The sequence below is a fragment of the Passer domesticus genome, chromosome 7, assembly GCF_036417665.1.
Source record: "Passer domesticus isolate bPasDom1 chromosome 7, bPasDom1.hap1, whole genome shotgun sequence".
Taxonomy (NCBI): domain Eukaryota; kingdom Metazoa; phylum Chordata; class Aves; order Passeriformes; family Passeridae; genus Passer; species Passer domesticus.
The window spans coordinates 62036034-62054202 of NC_087480.1; the positions used below are offsets into that span (position 1 = coordinate 62036034).

The 18169-nt window shown below is 52.9% G+C and overlaps 1 protein-coding gene across 7 annotated transcripts in view; it reads right to left on the minus strand.

Annotated features, from left to right (window-relative positions):
- Positions 1-18169, minus strand: part of NEGR1 (neuronal growth regulator 1) — a 187419-nt gene that overhangs the window by 68259 nt on the left and 100991 nt on the right. For all 7 annotated transcript variants that reach the window (XR_010366633.1, XM_064429220.1, XM_064429217.1 and 4 more), the window contains exon 4: positions 11164-11295. Coding sequence is in view for 6 of the 7 variants with exons in the window: in XM_064429220.1 (XP_064285290.1) it covers positions 11164-11295 (132 nt within the window). In the remaining variant the exon portion in view is untranslated. The remainder of the gene's footprint in view (positions 1-11163; positions 11296-18169) is intronic.

An 18169-nucleotide genomic window follows, 5' to 3' on the forward strand; every position in this document is an offset into this window, starting at 1 on the left:
CAGGAGGTGACCAAGCCACGCTGGACAGACACAACCCCTCGGAGCATCTGCACCCCAGAACCGGCACCTGCGCCGGGGCTGGCAGGGAAAAACCAGCCTCAGCAGCCCCGAGTGGCACTGAGGGACAGGGAGCAGGGACGGGGACACCTCACACAGCTGGGCCAGCCAGCAGGGAGAGCTGGCCCCCAGCCTGCCTGGGAACACACAGCGCTTTGCCTCTGCTGCTTCCCTCCCTCCAGGGAAGGTAACAGCTATGGACTTCAACCGATTCCAGGAATTACTAAGTAGATCTCTTGGCAGCAAAGCTGAGAGGAAAATGATCTCCAGCAGGCTGGTGGTTTTCCAAGGAGAGAAAGTTTGGAACCAAGGAGCGGTTGGGTGGTGGGGAAGGCAGGCAGAGCCCTGGTGCAGTCCCACAGCAGCAGGGAGGGCAGGCAGGAGACACCGAGGGCAGGACAGACCCCCAGGGGCACTTCCTGGGGAAAAGGACCCTGCTGGGTCCCCCTGCACAGTGCCCCTGCCCCAAACTCCCACCCTGCAGCTCTCGGATGAATTCATTGCCCTCACCTGGGATCACAACCAGCCAGGAGCCCCCAGAGTGCCCCACAGACTGGTCACCTGTGGCAAACCACTGGAACAGGGCCAGGCACTCCTGGGCACAGCTGGAGCACCCCGAGTTCAGGGGAACAGAGGGGATGTGGCTCAGCAGAGCTGCAGGAGGTGATTTACTGGGGTGCACCGCAGCACCAAACGTGCACCACAGGAGGGAGGAGGAACCAGCTCCAGCCCGGCTCTGTCACGGCCCAGGCTTGCACTAATCAGCCAGAACTGCACAAAGCAGATTTAGGGGTGGTGAGACAGAGCTGGGAGACTTTGCTTGAGGGAGATGTCAAGGGGCTCTTGCTCATTTTCATTTTAGAGGCTGGCAGTGTGAGTGCTGGCACCTGGACAGAGCCCTCAGGTCCTGCCCTTCCCCTGCCAGGGTGGGAATCTTGTGGTCTCAGAGGTGCTGGGATAATTAAGCACCAGCCCAAATTTCTTCACTCGTGTCTGTGGATAAACACGTTGTGTTTAAACTGAAATCCATTATTCAACACAAAGGGGGAATCAGAAATCATGCTGTCATTGGCCCCAACAGTAATGAAATCCCCAGATCCACACTGAGCTCCAAAAGCAAGGAAAGGCCTGGCACTGGAATTTGGGAAGAGAGCTCAGAAGGCAGAGGCAGAGCTGTTCTGCAGGGAAGGGAGCCCATCCAGCTCGGCTGTGATTTGATCCACCAAGGCAGCCAGGTGAGCCCTGCCGAGGCCAGCACTCATTACTGCTGTATAATAAATGGAAGCATAAGTCACAGTTAGCACTGAACAGATTGTTTGGGGTTGCAAAGACAGCAGCTGTCACAGCTTGACAGCTTTCTTGTTAGTGAATCAGCTTTCCTGACAGTCTTTTTGATTGAAAACCCCTGTTCCCTGACAGAGTGTTGGAGCTGATGTACATATGTAGCTCATGAAGAATGAGAGGGAGCCATGAAAGGTCTCGAAGCTCTTGCTCTGTATTAAAAGAAGTGCAGTTTACATGAAGGGAAGGCTTGGCTGGCCCTCCCCATCTGCCTGGCAGATGTGAGCTGATGGGAAGGGCTCAGCTCTGCTGGAGGTGACAGTGGCACACCCGAGCCACGGCCCCAGGGCTCTGCTGAAGGCAGGAAAGCTTCCACTCCGGTGAGAGTCTGTGCAATAGAAAATAAAACTGCGGGTGAAAATGAAGCTGAAAAATCCCCCTGGGTGTGGCTCTGGCAGGTGTGCCCAGGCCTCCCCAGCCCACTGGGAGAGGCAGTGCTGGGCACCAGGAACACGCCAGGCTCCCCAGCTTGTCCCAGGGGATGGGCTCTTGTCCTTGGGACAGCCCCTCCCCTCCGAGGATGCCACTGTTCCTCAGGAAGGGACAGCAGATCCCGAGCACACACCTGGCTGCAGACCTGGCTTTGCCTGGGAGCTCCCTGCTCAGGAAATTGCTGCCTTAGAAACAGCTCCTGACTTCTCCCTTTCCCAGTACTCTCTTGTATTGTGTTTGTGGGGTTCCCAGGTGAAGGGAGGAATGATGAATCTGACTCCATGTTCTTAGAAGGCTAATTTATTATTTTATGGTCTATATTATATTAAAGAATGCTATACTAAGCTACACTAAAGAATGCTGAAAGGATACAGACAGAAGGCTAGAAAGATATTAATGAATCTCAGGACTCTCTTTAGAGTCTGACACAGCCTGGCCCCAACTGGCCAATGAGTCAAAACAACCCTCATGAAACAATCGCCTGTTGGATAAACAATCTCCAACCACATCCCAAAGCAGCAAAACACAGGAGAAGCAAGTGAGATAATATTGTGTTCTTTTTTCTCTGAGGCTTCTCAGCTTCCCAGGAGAAGAATCCTGGCAAAGGGATTTTTCCAGAAAATGTGACTGCCACACTCTTGGCCACCGGTCCCACCAGGTGCAGAAGCAGCAGAACACGTGGATGATGACACCCCTGACATTTCACAGCATTTTGTTCCAAATGCACTGCAAATGGAGCATTCTGAAGGGAATGCTTCCAAGTGAACGGCACTCTCCCAGTCCAGCAGCGACTCTCACAATCAGGAGCCAGAACCACGGGGTCTGTGATGTTCCTGGCCGTGCCTGGAGGCACCACCTTCCATCACAGAGCCTGGGCTTGCTCCATGCCTCTGAGCTGCAGAAAAGGTCACTCCAGCCTCAAAACACTTTGGTTTTATCTGAGGAGAGCAGAAGAGAAGCAGCTTCATGGATTCTGATGCTGAGGAGTGATGCTGGGAGCTTGTCCTGTCTTTTGTATCCACAGCACAACTTTGTTTTAAACCATAAAAGCAAGAGGAGACTTCTCAAAGCTCCTGTAGCTCCCATCTGCCGCTCCACCACACCTTCGCTACCACAGCAGGTATTTGAACCCCAGGCAAAATCAGGTTGTAACAATGTCATTATTACAGCACATTCCTAGTGCAGAACCATTTCAAACTGCAATTGCTGGGATTAAAAAAAAAAATAAAAAAAAAAAATCAAGGGATGGAGAGTTGCAGGAGGCTGCCACTGCTCAGAGCTGGCTTTCTGTGGCCCCAGCAGCTGCACTCAGACCCCTGTGACCATCACCTCAAAGGGCTCAGCCCGGCCCCACAGCAGCCAGGAACAATGCAATTACAGGGAGAAATATTGCTTTGCAGTCTGTTGACTATTAGGAAATATTTTAAGTAATTGTTTTTCGCTGAAGAGTGATCTGGGCAGGGGAACACTCCTGGAAGCTCGAGAGCTCTCCATTAATTTTGGCTCTAGCCCGGAGTCTAACACAGCTCTGCTCCAAATTGCTGCTTCAAACGCAGCAGCTCTTTAGAGATGACTCATTTCCATTAAAGCTCCCATGTTCCTGAGCTGTGTTTCGCTGGTGTTTAAGGTGGGATCACCTGGAGGCCGGAGAGCTGGCAGGGGAAGGAGGCACCTGCTGCAGGCAGGGCTCCTGCTCAGCCCCGGGCTGGGGGCTTCACACCCACCCCAGATGGGATCTCAGCACCTCTGAGGACGAGGGCAGCTGCACAGCAAGCCTTCAAGTGCCAAATCCCTGGAGAGGGGCACACTCCTGCTGCCCCTGGGGCCAGAGAGGCTTCAGCAGACACGGGTGTACAGAGGTGCCCAGAGTGCTGCTGGAACCTTCCTTTGACTTTACAGTGACAGCAAGAGCAGGGCAGTAGATAAAACCTCCTAAAAACCCTGCTATGAATTTTCCTGCCCACAGATCCAGGGGCTGGTCCCACACTTTCACCAGCAATGGCCTGAAAAATTCACAAGGTGTCTTTATAAAAACCAGCAGCAATGATATATTGATTACAGTATTTGCCACCAGTTCTGGGGCAGTGTCTCACGGCTGCTCCATCATCTCACAGAATCAGGTGGGGAAAGATCTCCAAAGTCACCCAGTCCCAGCTGTGCCCTGTGCCCAGCCCAGAGCTCTGAGTGCACCTCCAGGGATGGGCACTCCAAACATCTGCCAAGGCCTGGCCACCCTTTCCATGGGGAAACATTCCCAGGTACCCAACCAAACCTCCCCTGCCCAAGCTGCCTTTGCAGTTTCACATTTCCCAGACTCTGTGTTGCATTGGTGAATAACTCTGAGCTCCATATAAATGCCAGAAGCTCTTCTCACAGCACAGTCACACAAATCAATCCTTTTCCAGCCCAGAACCGAGGACACCGCTGCAGCTCCAGCCCAAAAAGTGCCAACAACAGGGAATGGAGGAGAGCAGCCTGGGAGGGTTGGACTGCATCACCTGGGGCTGGAATTGGGCAATGAACCCCAGTGTGGGAATGGAGCAAAACTGATCAAAGGGTGAAAACTCCTGACCCATTGTCCATCTTGGTGTAGAGCTCTGGCCAGGCTGTTGCACTGCCCAAGGTGTATCCTTTGAGGCCTTTCAATAAATTCCCACTTTAACACTGCCCAGCCTCTGTTCCAAGCAGCCTCTCTGGGCATCAAAGGTCCTGGCACCCTGGGCACAGCAGCACTCACTGTCCTGGCACACCTGGGGACAGCAGCACTCTCTGTCCTGGCACCCTGGGCACAGCAGCACTCTCTGTCCTGGCACACCTGGGCACAGCAGCACTCTCTGTCCTGGCACACCTGCCCCACCCTGGCACTGCTGGCTCCCAACCAGCACCTCCTGGAAGAACAAGCAGAGGTTTCTCTTGAAGGTGCAAACCATCTCCTTGTCTTTTGGGAGATCTGAGTGCTGCTCCTGCAGCTCCCTCACAGCAGCTCCCGTGGCAGTGCCAAGCTCAGTGATGGCCTGTGCCAGCCCAGTGCCATCTCCTTGAACAGGGACAGCAGCAGCAGCCCTGCCACGCTCCACACGAGCCGTGCTCAGCCACGCAGAGCTTGCAGAACCTTTGCACAAACCATCCCCCCAAAAGAAATCAATAGGAATTCAAGAGCCAAACTGCACTCGAGCCTCAAACCTGAACTTACATTGTTTTAATCTGACTCCTGAAATGTTAATAAAAACCCCTGAAGGACATGAAATGACAACCATTGCTTTACAGGAGGCTTCCTTCCCCACCAGTAAGGGAAATATTTTCTTCAAAGCAGCAGCATTTTTCCTCACCAAGCAATTGAGGTGGCTTTAATTGTCAGAGCAGCTCTTATCGAATTGGTGTAAGCTGTTTTTCATTGTGTTGCTATGAGATAGCACATCACATAGCTCAGATAGGCTGTCAGTGATGAGACCAGCTTGCAAATGAGCTAAATAACAATTTAGTCCTAATGGTGACCAAAAATAACAAGATAAAACCCAAAAAGCAAAAAACACCCCAACTGATGATACTGTGCATGAACAAAACCTCCAATTTCTAGGATGGCAGGAATTCTCCAAAGACCTTTATCTTATGTAAAAAACCAACAACCCAAAGCTGTTATTTGCATTGGTTTCACCTGAAATGTTTTGCTGGCAGCCCTTGACTGGCAGCTGCAGCCAAACCCAGCTCTGCTGGCCTTGATTTGAACCACAACCCAAATTTCCAGCAGGGCTGTGCTGCCCCCTGACCCCCCTCAGCCCAGTGGGCAGCTCTGTGAACCCACAGCCCCAGAGACAGCTCCTGGCCATTCCCTGCTCCCAGGTGCGTGGGACGTGCTGCAGGAAATGTGTCCCCTCCATCACTGCCCTGACAGCCTCCCCAGCCTCTCTAATTGCAGCAGTATCTCAAATGTGAGACTTCTCAGGGCTGGAGCAGCTGCAGAGCATCCCATCTGCACAATCCTGTTAGTATTGAGCAGGAGAGATGAGCTGGGCTGAGAGGAGAACCTGCACAGCTCACAGCCCTTTGGGCTGAGAGAACCTGCACAGCCACAGCCCTGGGCAGAACCTGCAGAACCCACAGCCCCTGAGCAGAACCTGCACAGCCCCAGCCCTCCCAGCTGGCCACAGTGCCACTGTCCCCTGCAGGAGCCACCCCTGTCCCCAGCAATGTGTCACCAGGCTGGCACTGCACGGTGCCACTGTCCCCTGCCCAGCACGTGTCAGGGAGCAGGAGCACTGTCCCTGCTCAGGACATCAGCACAGCTCCAGCTGTGCTCCCCTGCAGATGTTTCTGGGTCAGGACATCAGCACAGCTCCAGCTGTGCTCCCCTGCAGATGTTTCTGGGTCAGGACATCAGCACAGCTCCAGCTGTGCTCCCCTGCAGATGTTTCTGGGTGGAAAGAGAAGGGAGGACACTGCATTCCCCATGGCCACAGCAGCTGGGGGAAGGAACCCCAGACAAAAGGGGACAACCCTCGGCTGCCTTCCCACAGCAAATCAGAAGTTGTGTGGCACACAGGGCAGGCTGGAGCCCTGCCCTGGGCACGGCTGGTGCCTGGGGACTGTGCCCAGCATCCCCAACACCACCCACACATCCCAGAGCAAGGGCATCACACAGAGCAGGGCATGTCCTGCAGATCCCCCTGGGCACTGAGCCCCACTGCTCCATGGACAGAACCAAACCTGAGCCAGGAATCAGTGCTGCAGGAGTCCCCAGTGCCACCCAGAGCCAAACTCCCCTTTGGAATGCCACCTGAGACCTGAGGAAGCAGAAAAACCCCTGGCAGTGGAGCTTGGCTCCTGAAGCCAGTGCTGACCTTAACCCAGAATCCCAAACCTAGTGGGGGATATAAAAATGGAGCTGCAAATAGGAGCTATTAAAACCAGAAAGAATCAGAGTTCTTGATTTCTGCTTCAAGAGAAGCCCCCTCCTCCCCTCTCTTTTATTAGAGGAAAGTGGAAATTAAAATTAAATTGCTCTGAGCAATTTTATACTTGGTGCCAAAGCAGAGGAGGACTGAGGCCTCCAGAAAATATGTGGGCTTTGCCTTCATATTTAATAATTTAACCGAGGCAATTTTCCTTCTTGAAGCCAAACTCAAGACCTTGCCAAGGAAATGCTGATCCTAGGTCAGGAATGGTCACACTCCCTGGGAAGAGAGTCCCAGTGCCATGTCCAGGGGCCTGGCAGCCCCAGCAAGCCTGAAGCCCTGCAGTGGTTTTCCCCAGGAGATTTAAGGTTACAGATTTAATTAGGCCGGCGTGGCTTGTACAGGATGTCTGATTTCAAAGTAAAATCGCAGCATTATCCATAATGTTATGCAAAGCACCATAGCAACAGCGAGGAGCCTTCGAAGAAATGCTAATGAGGGGAGAAATGCTAATGAGGTTCTGCTCAACCCGGCCTGGCCAAGCGAAAACAAACACCCCACTTAAAATTCCCAACGAGAACTCACACATTCCTGCATCAGAAAAACCCCACTGCCAGAAATGCCTTATCAAAGCATCCCAGAGAAATCCCTGATCAAGGAATCCCAGAGAAATTCCTGATCAAAGCATCCCAGAGAAATTCCTAATCAAAGCATCCCAGAGAAATTCCTAACCAAAGCATCCCAGAGAAATCCTTGGTCAAGGCATCCCAGAGAAATTCCTGGTCAAGGCATCCCAGATAAATTCCTAACCAAAGCATCCCAGAGAAATTCCTAACCAAAGCATCCCAGAGAAATTCCTGGTCAAGGCATCCCAGAGAAATCCCTGGTCAAGGCATCCCAGAGAAATCCCTGATCAGGGCATCCCAGAGAAATTCCTGATCAAAGCATCCCAGAGAAATTCGTAACCAAAGCATCCCAGGGGAAGGGCACAGGATCTGCCTTTGGAACAGATTCCCCAAACGCCCCCCGGGCTGGCTGAGAGCTCCTGGGAGGGCTGGGTGTCCACCCAGGGTCCCAGGGAATGTGGGACCTGCTCCCAGCACACAGAGCCAGGCTCCAGAGGCACAGGAAAACCCAACAAGGCTGGCCGTAAAGCCCCCAAAATCGAAACTGAGATGATTTTCTGAAGGACACAGAACCCATGCACGAAAAGGAAAGGGTTAAATCACAGAACCTGCTGAGCTGGAGGGGATCCATGAGGATCATGGTCCAACCCTGAGCCCTGCACAGGACACCCCAGGATTCAGCCTTTTCCTGAGAGCATTTCCAGCTCTGGGATCTGCCAGCTTTGGGGCAGAATCACTCCAAACACAAGATTTTACCAACTCAGTGAACCCAGGCCTTTGTTTTGTATCCCAGGTCAGGACAAGGAAAGAACAGTGCAGTGAATACTCGGGCAAACCAAACTGATTGGAACTAAATCAGCCTCATGAGCTTCAGAAACTTGTCAGAAGGCTGAATTCAGCAAATGCAGGGCTTGGCCAGCTGGCTCCCCAGGAATGGACTGGGGCATTCCAGCTGGGCACAGCCCCCAGCACAGAGCACAGAGCTCACACCTGCCTCAGGTGGGCACGGGGTGCCTGCCAAGCCCTGCTCCCCTCTGCTCCCCCGGGCACCAGCCCTGGGCCTGCGCCTGGGGAGGGCTCAGGGACACAAAACCAGAGGTGAGGACCCCGAAATCATCCAGGGAAATGGAAAAAGTGGCCTGAAAACCGGACAAAACCACCCAGGAACTAGTGCAAAAATGTATTTTCCCTCCCCAAAGCCAGCAGATCTTGATCCAGTCAAGTCTGACAGCTCCAGCTGCAACAGAGCTGTCCAAGGTACAATTACAGGCAGACTGACCCTTAACATGGATTACCCTAACAAAAGGGAATTCTGCAATGCCACTCCACTTTAAATCCACATTTCCTATTTATTTAGACAGCTGACACTTTGAAATAAATGCAAATAAATGCCAGTTTCCTGAGGCACACATCCCATTCCTCATCCTCTCGCTGTGGCCTCAGCTCTACTGGAAATTCTAGGATTTAGCAGCTGCCTTTAATATTTTTCAAGCATGACAGTAATGGAGCAGGAGAGAAGGAGCAAAGTGACAGTAGCACCTGGAGAGCTTCAGACCAGCTTTCAGATGACACATTAAATCCACACACTGGTTCATTCAAAGCAGGGTTCAATATTATAATCTATAAATCAGTATTTGCTTTGCAAAATGTAATGGAAAATGCTAATAGGATTTACTTGTGAAATGAAATTGGATTACGTCTTATCTATTTTAACTTGATTTGGTGGAGCATTCCTCCAGCACCAACCAGCAGCTCCAATGGCTCCTCTCCTTTTTTGCCACCCCTCCCAGCCTTTTGGGAGTCAGGCAGATTCTCAGGCCACCCTTTTTCGGAGGGAAATCAGGGAGGACAGCCATAAATTAAGTGAAAATGTAGCTGCTGGTGTATCAAGCAGTGTAATGAACCCCCTGTCAGTCACTAGAGCCACGGCCCCTGTGCCAGGAGCTCCGTGTTTGTGCAGGGCTGCCCAGCCCAGGAGCTTGAATTCCACAGAGCCATTTGAACTGCTCATTTTCGTGTGCCTGCCTGGGTGACTGAACAGCCTCTGTGGGCTGTGAACAGCCCTGTGCCAGCACCTCCCTGCACCAGGAGCACAGCCATGGAACACAGCTGTGGAATGGCACCAGGAATGCAATAATGGAATAGCACCAGGAACACAGCCATGGAACACAGCTGTGGAATGGCACCAGGAATACAATCATGGAATGGCACCAGGAACACAGCCATGGAACACAGCTGTGGAATGGCACCAGGAATACAATCATGGAATGGCACCAAGAATAGTCATAGAATGGCACCAGGAACACAACCATGGAATGGCACCAGAGCACCATCATGGAGTGGCACCAGGAACACAGCCACGGAATACAGCCGTGGAATGGCACCAGGAATACAATAATGGAATGGCACCAGGAACACAGCCACGGAATGCTACCAGGAGCACCATCATGGAATGGCACCAGGAACGCAGCCATGGAATGGCACCAGGAATAGTCACAGAATGGCACCAGGAATACAATAATGGAATGGCACCAGGAATAGTCATAGAATGGCACCAGGAGCACAGCCATGGAATGGCACCAGGAATACAATAATTGAATGACACCAGGAATACAATAATGGAATGGCACCAGGAACACAGCCACGGAATGCTACCAGGAGCACCATCATGGAATGGCACCAGGAATAGTCATAGAATGGCACCAGGAACACAACCATGGAATGGCACCGGGAGTGGAGCCATGGACTGGCACCAGGGATAGTCACACAATGGCACCAGGACCACAGCCGTGGAATGGCACCAGGAGTGGGTGAGAGCAGCAGCAGAGGAAAAGAACTCACAGAATCATTTAGGTTGGACAAGTCCTCCAAGACATCAAGTCCAAGCTTCCCCCAGCAGTGCCAAAGCCACACCGACCCACGTCCACAGGCACCAAATAAAAGGATGGGATTTCTGGGGAGGAAGCCTTGCTCTCACCGGTTTGTTATGGAAATAAGAGACACTGCATTGTCCCCTGGTGCCCAAGGAGCCCTGGTGCCATGGGAATGGGAACACTCTGGGCAGCAGGGACTGCCCCAGGTGACAGCAGGGCCCCACAGTGACAGGGGATCAGGGGCTTTGCTGCCCACGTCAGCTGGCACAAGGTCTCTGGGGGAGACACAACGCTGACATCTCATATTTGTGACCAATAAAGCTGCCACAGCAACTCCAAAACCAGAAACAAATCACACGCTGGGTAATTGAGGTTAACCAAAGAAAACTGTTAGAATGAACCAGAGAAATTATTCACATTGTCTTGCCTGAGTTTTCTCACAGGTTGGAGGGAAAAAGAACATTTCATATCATGCTGAGTGCTAGACCAGACTCAGACCCAAGCTGAGAGCACCTCCCTGGTGTGGAAGTCCCACCAGGTCAGAGCTGCTGGTGTCACCAGCACCCAGCAGGGTCCCACAGCAGTGTCCCTCTGCCTGCAGCAGGAGCACCCAGCTGCCTCCTCGGGGAGCAGCTCACACTCCCATGGAGATCAGGCCCCATCCGAGGGCTCAAGCAGAGCTTCTCATCTCCTCACACCACTTACAGCACCACCAGGACAAGAGAAACCAGGGAGGGCTCAGCCCAACATCCACAGCAGCCCCCAGAGCCTGCTCAGATCATCACCCAGAAATGAGAGCCTGCACCTCGAGCTCTCTTGGTGACACCCATGTGGCCACCACAGAGCTCCCTCAGCCACTGTGACCAAGCCAGCAGCTCCAGCTTGCTGCTGCAGACTCTCCTTCTGCACCACACTGAGGGAACAACAAATAACAGCACTTACAGTTTACTGTGACTTTTACTTTCTTCACGTCTGGGACTGAGACGTCGTTTTCTGCACTGCACTCGTACTCCCCAGCCTGGTCTCTGGTAATTCCATAGATGTCCAGGTACTGCCCGCTCTCGAAGGGCTTGGCTGAAATGAAATAACCACAGGAAGAAATTACTGCAGGCTGAGCACAGATCCCCTGAAACCCAACATCTGCACGACGGCCAGAGAGTTTAACACGCTCAGCCACTGCAGCTTCCGTGCAGCAACCCCAGCTCCAAAGGGAGCTGGATCCCCCCAGACTCCTGGAGCTGGCCAGAGGTTCTCTCCTGACCCAGCTGCACAGAGAAGCTCAACAGCCCCGAGATACCCCAGAGTGATTTGTACTGAGGGGTGCCACGGAACAGCAGCTGTGGCTGCCCCTGGCAGCGTCCCAGGCCGGGCTGGACAGGCCTTGGAGCACTCTGGGAGAGGGGAAGGCGTCCCTGCCATGGCAGGGTGGGCAAGATGAGCTTTAAATGCCCTCCAACCTACACCAGCCCAGCACTGCACCGTTCCTGCCTTCGAAGCTGCGGCACCCCTGGGTGCTGATGGTTTACAGCAGGGCTGAGCCCAGCCTGCCCTGCAGGGTGGAGCAAAGCCAGCCCAGGGCCAGCCCAGGGACCAAAGCCACGCCTGGAGCACCTGAGCCAACCACCAACAGCTCTCCTTGGCCACAGGACCCAGAGGAATGGGATCTGGGTGTCACACAGGCATAAGGACAGGCCCTGAGTGATTCCCAGGACAGAGATGGGAATTAGCCCTGGAACCCACTGGGAATTGCTCACAGCCAGGAAACACTGGCCCAGCTCAACTGGAACCCACTGGGAATTGTCCCAGGAAACACTGGCCCAGCTCAGCTGGAACCCACTGAGAATTGTTCCAGGAACACTGGCCCAGCTCAGCTGGAACCAGCTGGGAATTGTTCCAGGAACACTGGCCCAGCTGAGCTGGATCCTACTGGGAATTGTTCCAGGAACACTGGCCCAGCTCAGCTGGAAGCAACTGGGAATTGTTCCAGGAACATGGGTCTAGCTCAGCTGGAACCAGCTGGGAATTGTCCCAGGAGCACTGGCCCAGCTCAACTGGAACCCACCAGGAATTGTACCAGGAGCACTGGCCCAGCTCAACTGGAACCCACCAGGAATTGTTCCAGGAACGCTGGTCCGGCTCAACTGGAACCAACTGGGAATTGTCCCAGGAGCACTGGCCCAGCTCAACTGGAACCCACCAGGAATTGTTCCAGGAACGCTGGTCCGGCTCAACTGGAACCAACTGGGAATTGTCCCAGGAGCACTGGCCCAGCTCAACTGGAACCCACCAGGAATTGTCCCAGGAGCACTGGCCCAGCTCAGCTGGAGCCCAGCAGGAACTGCTCCCAGCCAGGAACACATTTGTCCCCCCCTGACTCGGGGCCCAGGCGCTTCCCCAGCTCCCAAAATCCCGGCCCCTGCCTGTTCCACCTGTCAGGGAGCGTTTGGTGTCCCTCACCCGGGGCTGCTCCCTGCTCCCAGCTGTGCTCCCAGCTGTGCTCCCAGCTGTGCTCCCAGCCTCTGCACGGCCAGCTAACGGGTCTGGGCTCCTCACAAGGCGCTCACCACATCACAAACCCCAACAAGTTCAGTCTGTGATTGCTGCAGCGCAGCCTCTCGCAGCAGCCACCACCACAGGTGCTGGAAATTACAGGTCTAAGGGTTTAAAAGCCTTGCTGGAAGTGTTTTCCCAGCCTGAAAGCTTTAATTGGCTGTTAATGACTGTGGCTTTGGGAGCCTGGGCAAAAATCCCGAGTGGGCAGTGGGGACACGGCAGAGCTGTTATGTTGTGACCATCAAGGGGTGAATTATTGGTGTGTCTGCACAAGCCTGGGCTTGGCTGGCTCTGGAAAGAGGGGGAAATGTTGGGTTGGCTCTGATAATTGAAGCTCTGACACATCCCCTGAGATCCACACACTGCTCATTCAAAAGTGCAACGTTTCTCAGGTAAAAATGAACTGATGTCTGTGGGAATGAGCTCAGCCTGCATTAAAAAGCTCATCTTCATTGCATTCTATGAGTTATTAATGAGTTCATCTACTTTTATTGAAAAGTGAGAAATGCTTCCCATTTATCACAAAATTGTCAAAAAGGAAAAGATCCTGCTCGTTTCTGTGCAACGCTTTTGGGCAGTTTTAGTTTGTGTCTCACTAAGATTTTGATCTCACTCTTGTCCCTCAGTTCCTTCACAAAGCCCCAATTATTTGACCATCTTAGCTGGAGTATTCTTCTCCTGACAAGTGTATTTTAAAGAGAATTTCCCAAGGATTTTAAGAAGGCCTGAGGATTTCTAGGAATGCCTGTAATTGTTCCTGAAGGGATGCTCAGACTTCTGAAATGTTCTGGTAGAAACAGCCCTTTCAGAGGAGTGTCCCTCAGAAAGCCCCAGCTGCAGGGTAATGTCACCTCACCCTGAGCAACGGCTCCTGGCACTGGCTGTCACTTAATTAATCCTGATTCCAAACCTCCCAAGGCTGGTACCTACAAGTCCTGTTAAAAAGAAAAGGCCAAAATTCCCTTAACTGAGCCCAGAGGACGTGGCCTTTTTCAGGCAGAGCTGTGGCTTGGGAGGTCGTTTTGGGAGTGATTTTATTGCTGATGCAAAGGCAAAGGGAGGAATCCCACCCAGCCGTGTCCATTGGGTGCTCTGCTGTCTTTAAACTGTTAATTAATCCCCGTGTTTGATACCAGGGACCATTGATTTAATGACCAGCCATGCCTTCATCAGCTGAACAACCCCCGAGGATAACCAGCGGGCCATTAAATTCATATCAAATACTCATAAAAACCCTCAGCTCCCTGAGAGCTGCTGGAAGGACCGACCCAGCCAGGCCACCAGCAGTGCCCCATGAATGTCACTGCTCTCAGGGAGGGCTGGTGGAGGAGCCTGAGGCCTCCTGAGCCATCCCACGTCCCAGGGAATGCAGGTTTGGGTGTTTTCCAGGGAACATTGCTCATCCATGCCTCCAACCGACCAGAGCTGCCTCCAAAGGAGCCTTCCACAGGAGCTGGGGCTGCCCCTGGATCCCTGGCAGTGTCCCAGGCCAGGCTGGACAGGGCTGGGAGCAGCCTGGGACACTGGAAGGTGTCCCTGCCCATGGCACAGGTAGCACTGGTGGGCTCTGAGGTCCCAGCCCAAACCATTCCAGGATTCCTGAGCCAGGAGAAAACAGCCCCTGGGTCTGAGCACCCTGGGTCGAAGCAGCCTGGGGAAGGAGGTCGCTAACTGAACCTGGAAAAGGATCAGGAAAGTGCAGTTTGCCACTGAGATCCTCCCCACAGCTGGTGGATTGTGGAGCAGCCCCTCTGGGGAAGGGGAGGCAGGGCAGAGCAGCTCCTCTTGGTGCACAACTGCTCTGCTGTGGGGAGCTGGGGAACAGCAGCAACCTCCTCCCCAGCAATATCTGCTCCCTGCCTGGGAGTCAGCAGGAAAAAAGAAACGAGCCAGAAACTTCTTTCTAAAAGTTCCAGCTTTAAAAGCATCTGTGAGCAGGAGAGGGAGCGTTTGAAGAGCTCGCCCTTTGTACACAGGCAAAGCCCTGGAAATCCGATAATAATTCCTGCCAGCTGAGGATTTGCAGCCTGGAAGTGCAGGTTTGAAGCACTTGCACTCCAGCAGAGCCCTCCTCCTCTCTGCCACGGGCGCTGGCTCCAGGCAGGGGCCAGGCTCTGCAGGAGCTGCCTCACACCCAGCTGGGTCTGCTGCCCGGGATTTAGGGAGCTTTTCTCAATCCCTCCTTGTTTCTCCCTCACAGAACAGGAGCGTTCTGCAGAGGTGGACGGGATGAACACCGAGGTGCCAAGGACCTGCCTTGCATTCCACAATTTAGGGAAAATCTGCCTTTATCCACAATTTCTGGAGCCCTGCTCCTCCAAAGGCAGGCCTCTCCCTACATCCTGTCATCCTCCTGCTTTGGGAAAATTGCTGACCAGGCGTCGTGGAGATAAAACTGTGACAAAAACGAAGGAGAGCAGGGAAGAACTGGAAAATATGAAGCTGGAAGTAACCAGGGACCCCAGAATCCTGGAATGGTCTGGGTTGGAAGGGATCTTAAATCCCATTTCACTCCACGGTTCCACGGCAGGGACACCACTGTCCCAGTGTCCAGCCTGGCCTTGGGCACTGCCAGGGATCCAGGGGCAGCCCCAGCTGCTCTGGGCACTCAGGGCCTCGCAGGGAAGAGTTCCATCCCAGGGCTGGATCCACAGTGACCCTCCTTCTCCTCACCCCCCTGCCCCTGTGTCCCTGCCTCCCCTGAGCACCCCGTGCCTTCCCAGCTGGGGAAGCTCCCCTTGGGAAACGTCTGCCAAAAGCAAAGTGGAAAAGAACTTTGATGCACGGCACCTAATTTTGGGCAAGGAGGAAGGTTTCTCAGGAGATTCCTGAGTGCCAGTGTCTGCTGCTGCCAGCAGAGCTTTGCCCAAGCATGGGTGGACACGGCAGAGCTGGAGCTGGAGCGGGGTCCCCGGCAGAACCTGATCCTTTAGCATTCTGCCTTCATTCCTAAACTATCGATGCTGCACTTTGCTGGGAAATGTCAGAACAAAATAAGTAATACCTGCAATTTATTCGGGTGACATTTCAACAATACAGATTTGGAGATTACAACCCGCAGCCCGACGCTGTTACGCTGAGTGGGGAGATTTGCTGGATTTACATAATGGGGCTGTGTAATGAATATTTATAGAATGCGAGCATTTACATAATGACTGCAAGTTAAACATGCACAATAAAGATTCCAGGCCAATAATTTACGGACTAAGTTTAAAAATCACCTTGAAATGCATTTTATTTTTATTCCTACGAAAGGTTCAATTTATCTCTTGTTCAGAAAAATTGAATCCGACCTCATGCGAGTCGAGGCTGTGTTGATGTAAATCATGATCATATCCTGGAATTAGTCTACATTGAGTCATTTGTATTCAGAGATTTCAGTTCCTTATCTTTTAGCAGCAGCTTTGACAAACAATTTGAGAATATTCTAAATATGCTTGGTTAATATAATTTAGTGCTGGATGGGAGATGCGCTGCCTGCCTGGGAGCCTCATTAGTGCCGCTGGGAATTACAGCCAGAACGGGCAGGAATTAGCAAGTGCAGCTGAGCTGAGGCGGGAGGGAGGCGAGGGCTGCAGACAGAATACCAACCAGGGCACACGGGGCTCTGGGCTCTGCCTCTCCTCATCCCTGGCTGGATGGGGCCAGGCTGGCTGTGCTGGGAAGGGCTGTGGTGCCCCCTGTACCCGTGTGCCCCTGGCACGGAGCTGCTGCTGCTCTCCTGGGAGCGCAATACACGCTAAAGTGACTGCTGGATAAGAACAGTTAAGGAATTTGACCCAAAAATGGTTTGGTTTAATTTCCATAGAAGCCACCTCGGAATGAAGGTTCCTGTATGGCACGGAACCACCCTGCTGCCTCTGGGGCACAGCCCCGGGCTTGCTCCCGTCACCAATCTGCCAGGACTGCTGAGCAGGGCCCCTTTGGAGCCTGTGCTCTCCCTCTGCAGACCCAGCAGTGTCTGTGACTCCCAGGGACACCAGGGCACGGAATCCCAGAGCACTGGAAGTGTCCAGGCTGGGGCTGCATGGGGCTTGGAGCAAGGAGCACACCAGGGGGGTCACTGAAAGCTCTTCTGGCTCCCTGCATGCATTTCCACAGATTCATTCGGGTTGGGAAGCCCCTCTGAGCCCCTGGATCCAGCAGTGACCGTGTCCCCAGGTGCCACCTCTTCCTTTTGCCCATGAGGATGCTCTGCCTCCCCGCAGCCCCTGCTGCAGCCTGAGTGCAGTAATTCTCCTTTCTCCTCCTCCCTCTCCAGGAGCATCACCCCAGCTCCTTTCTGCAGCCACTCAAATGCTTTAAGCCATTAATCCAAAGTATCACCGGGGCTTCCAATAAAATTTCATTTGACATTTAGTTAAAATCCATTTTCTGCTACAACTGAATTTTTCCTCTAGTCCCTTGATGGACACTTCACGCCGAATTCATTGTCATTGTTCTAAAGGTCAAAAGTGAGGGTTTTTTCCCAGATCTCGCTTTGTAAAGCCAACTGTTCCTCAGGATGATGAGAGGCTGTGCAGCCCACGGAACCCTTCCTGCCTGCAATTACAGGGATTTTACACAGGCTGGGGAGCAGAGCAATCCCTCACGGCAAAGCCAGCTCTGACTGCAGAGCCCCAGAGACAGAGGCAGCGCCAGTCCTGCCTGGGACAGAGCTGGGCAGCACAGAATCCTCATTTCCAGGGCAGGGAACTCCCCAGAGCCCTGCTTTGCCCACAGGGAGCACCCGTGGTGGCCCTGACATCGCCCAAACCTTTCCTTTCAGTGTGCTACGGGGAGCCAGAGGGAGACAAGGAAATATCAACCAGCAGGGATGCTTTCTGTTGCCATCTTGATCACAATTTTTCATACACATCATTTAGTTTGTTCAGCAAAAACGTTCTGATAAACTGTATCATGGAGTAATGGTTCAGTGGTGTGGAATCCTGGAATATCCTGAGGGAGGGACCACCAGCATCATAAATCCCAGCCCTGACACCCCAAAAATCCCACCCTGCAGCAGTGGAAGGAATGACAGCAAACTAAACCTACTGCATGCCCTGCTCCTGTCTTTAACTCTAATGTTTCCTTGTTTAACTCTCACATTTCCCATTTCTGGGGATCCCCATGTGCTCCTCATTTCATCCTAGCGTGGATTTTACCTGGAATTGTTTGATCCATGACTGTGACTACAACACGTGTAAGGACAAAAATCCACATTTAGGGTGCTCTGTGCTCATTCCTGTGTTATGGTGACGCCTGAAATTTTAGCTTTGATGTTTCCCAGACTCTGCACTGCATTGGTGAGTAACTCTGAACCTCCTATAAATGTCAGCAGCTCTCCTCACAGCTCAGTCCCACAGAACAATTCTTTTCCAGCCCAGAACCGAGGACACTGCTGCAGCTCCAGCAC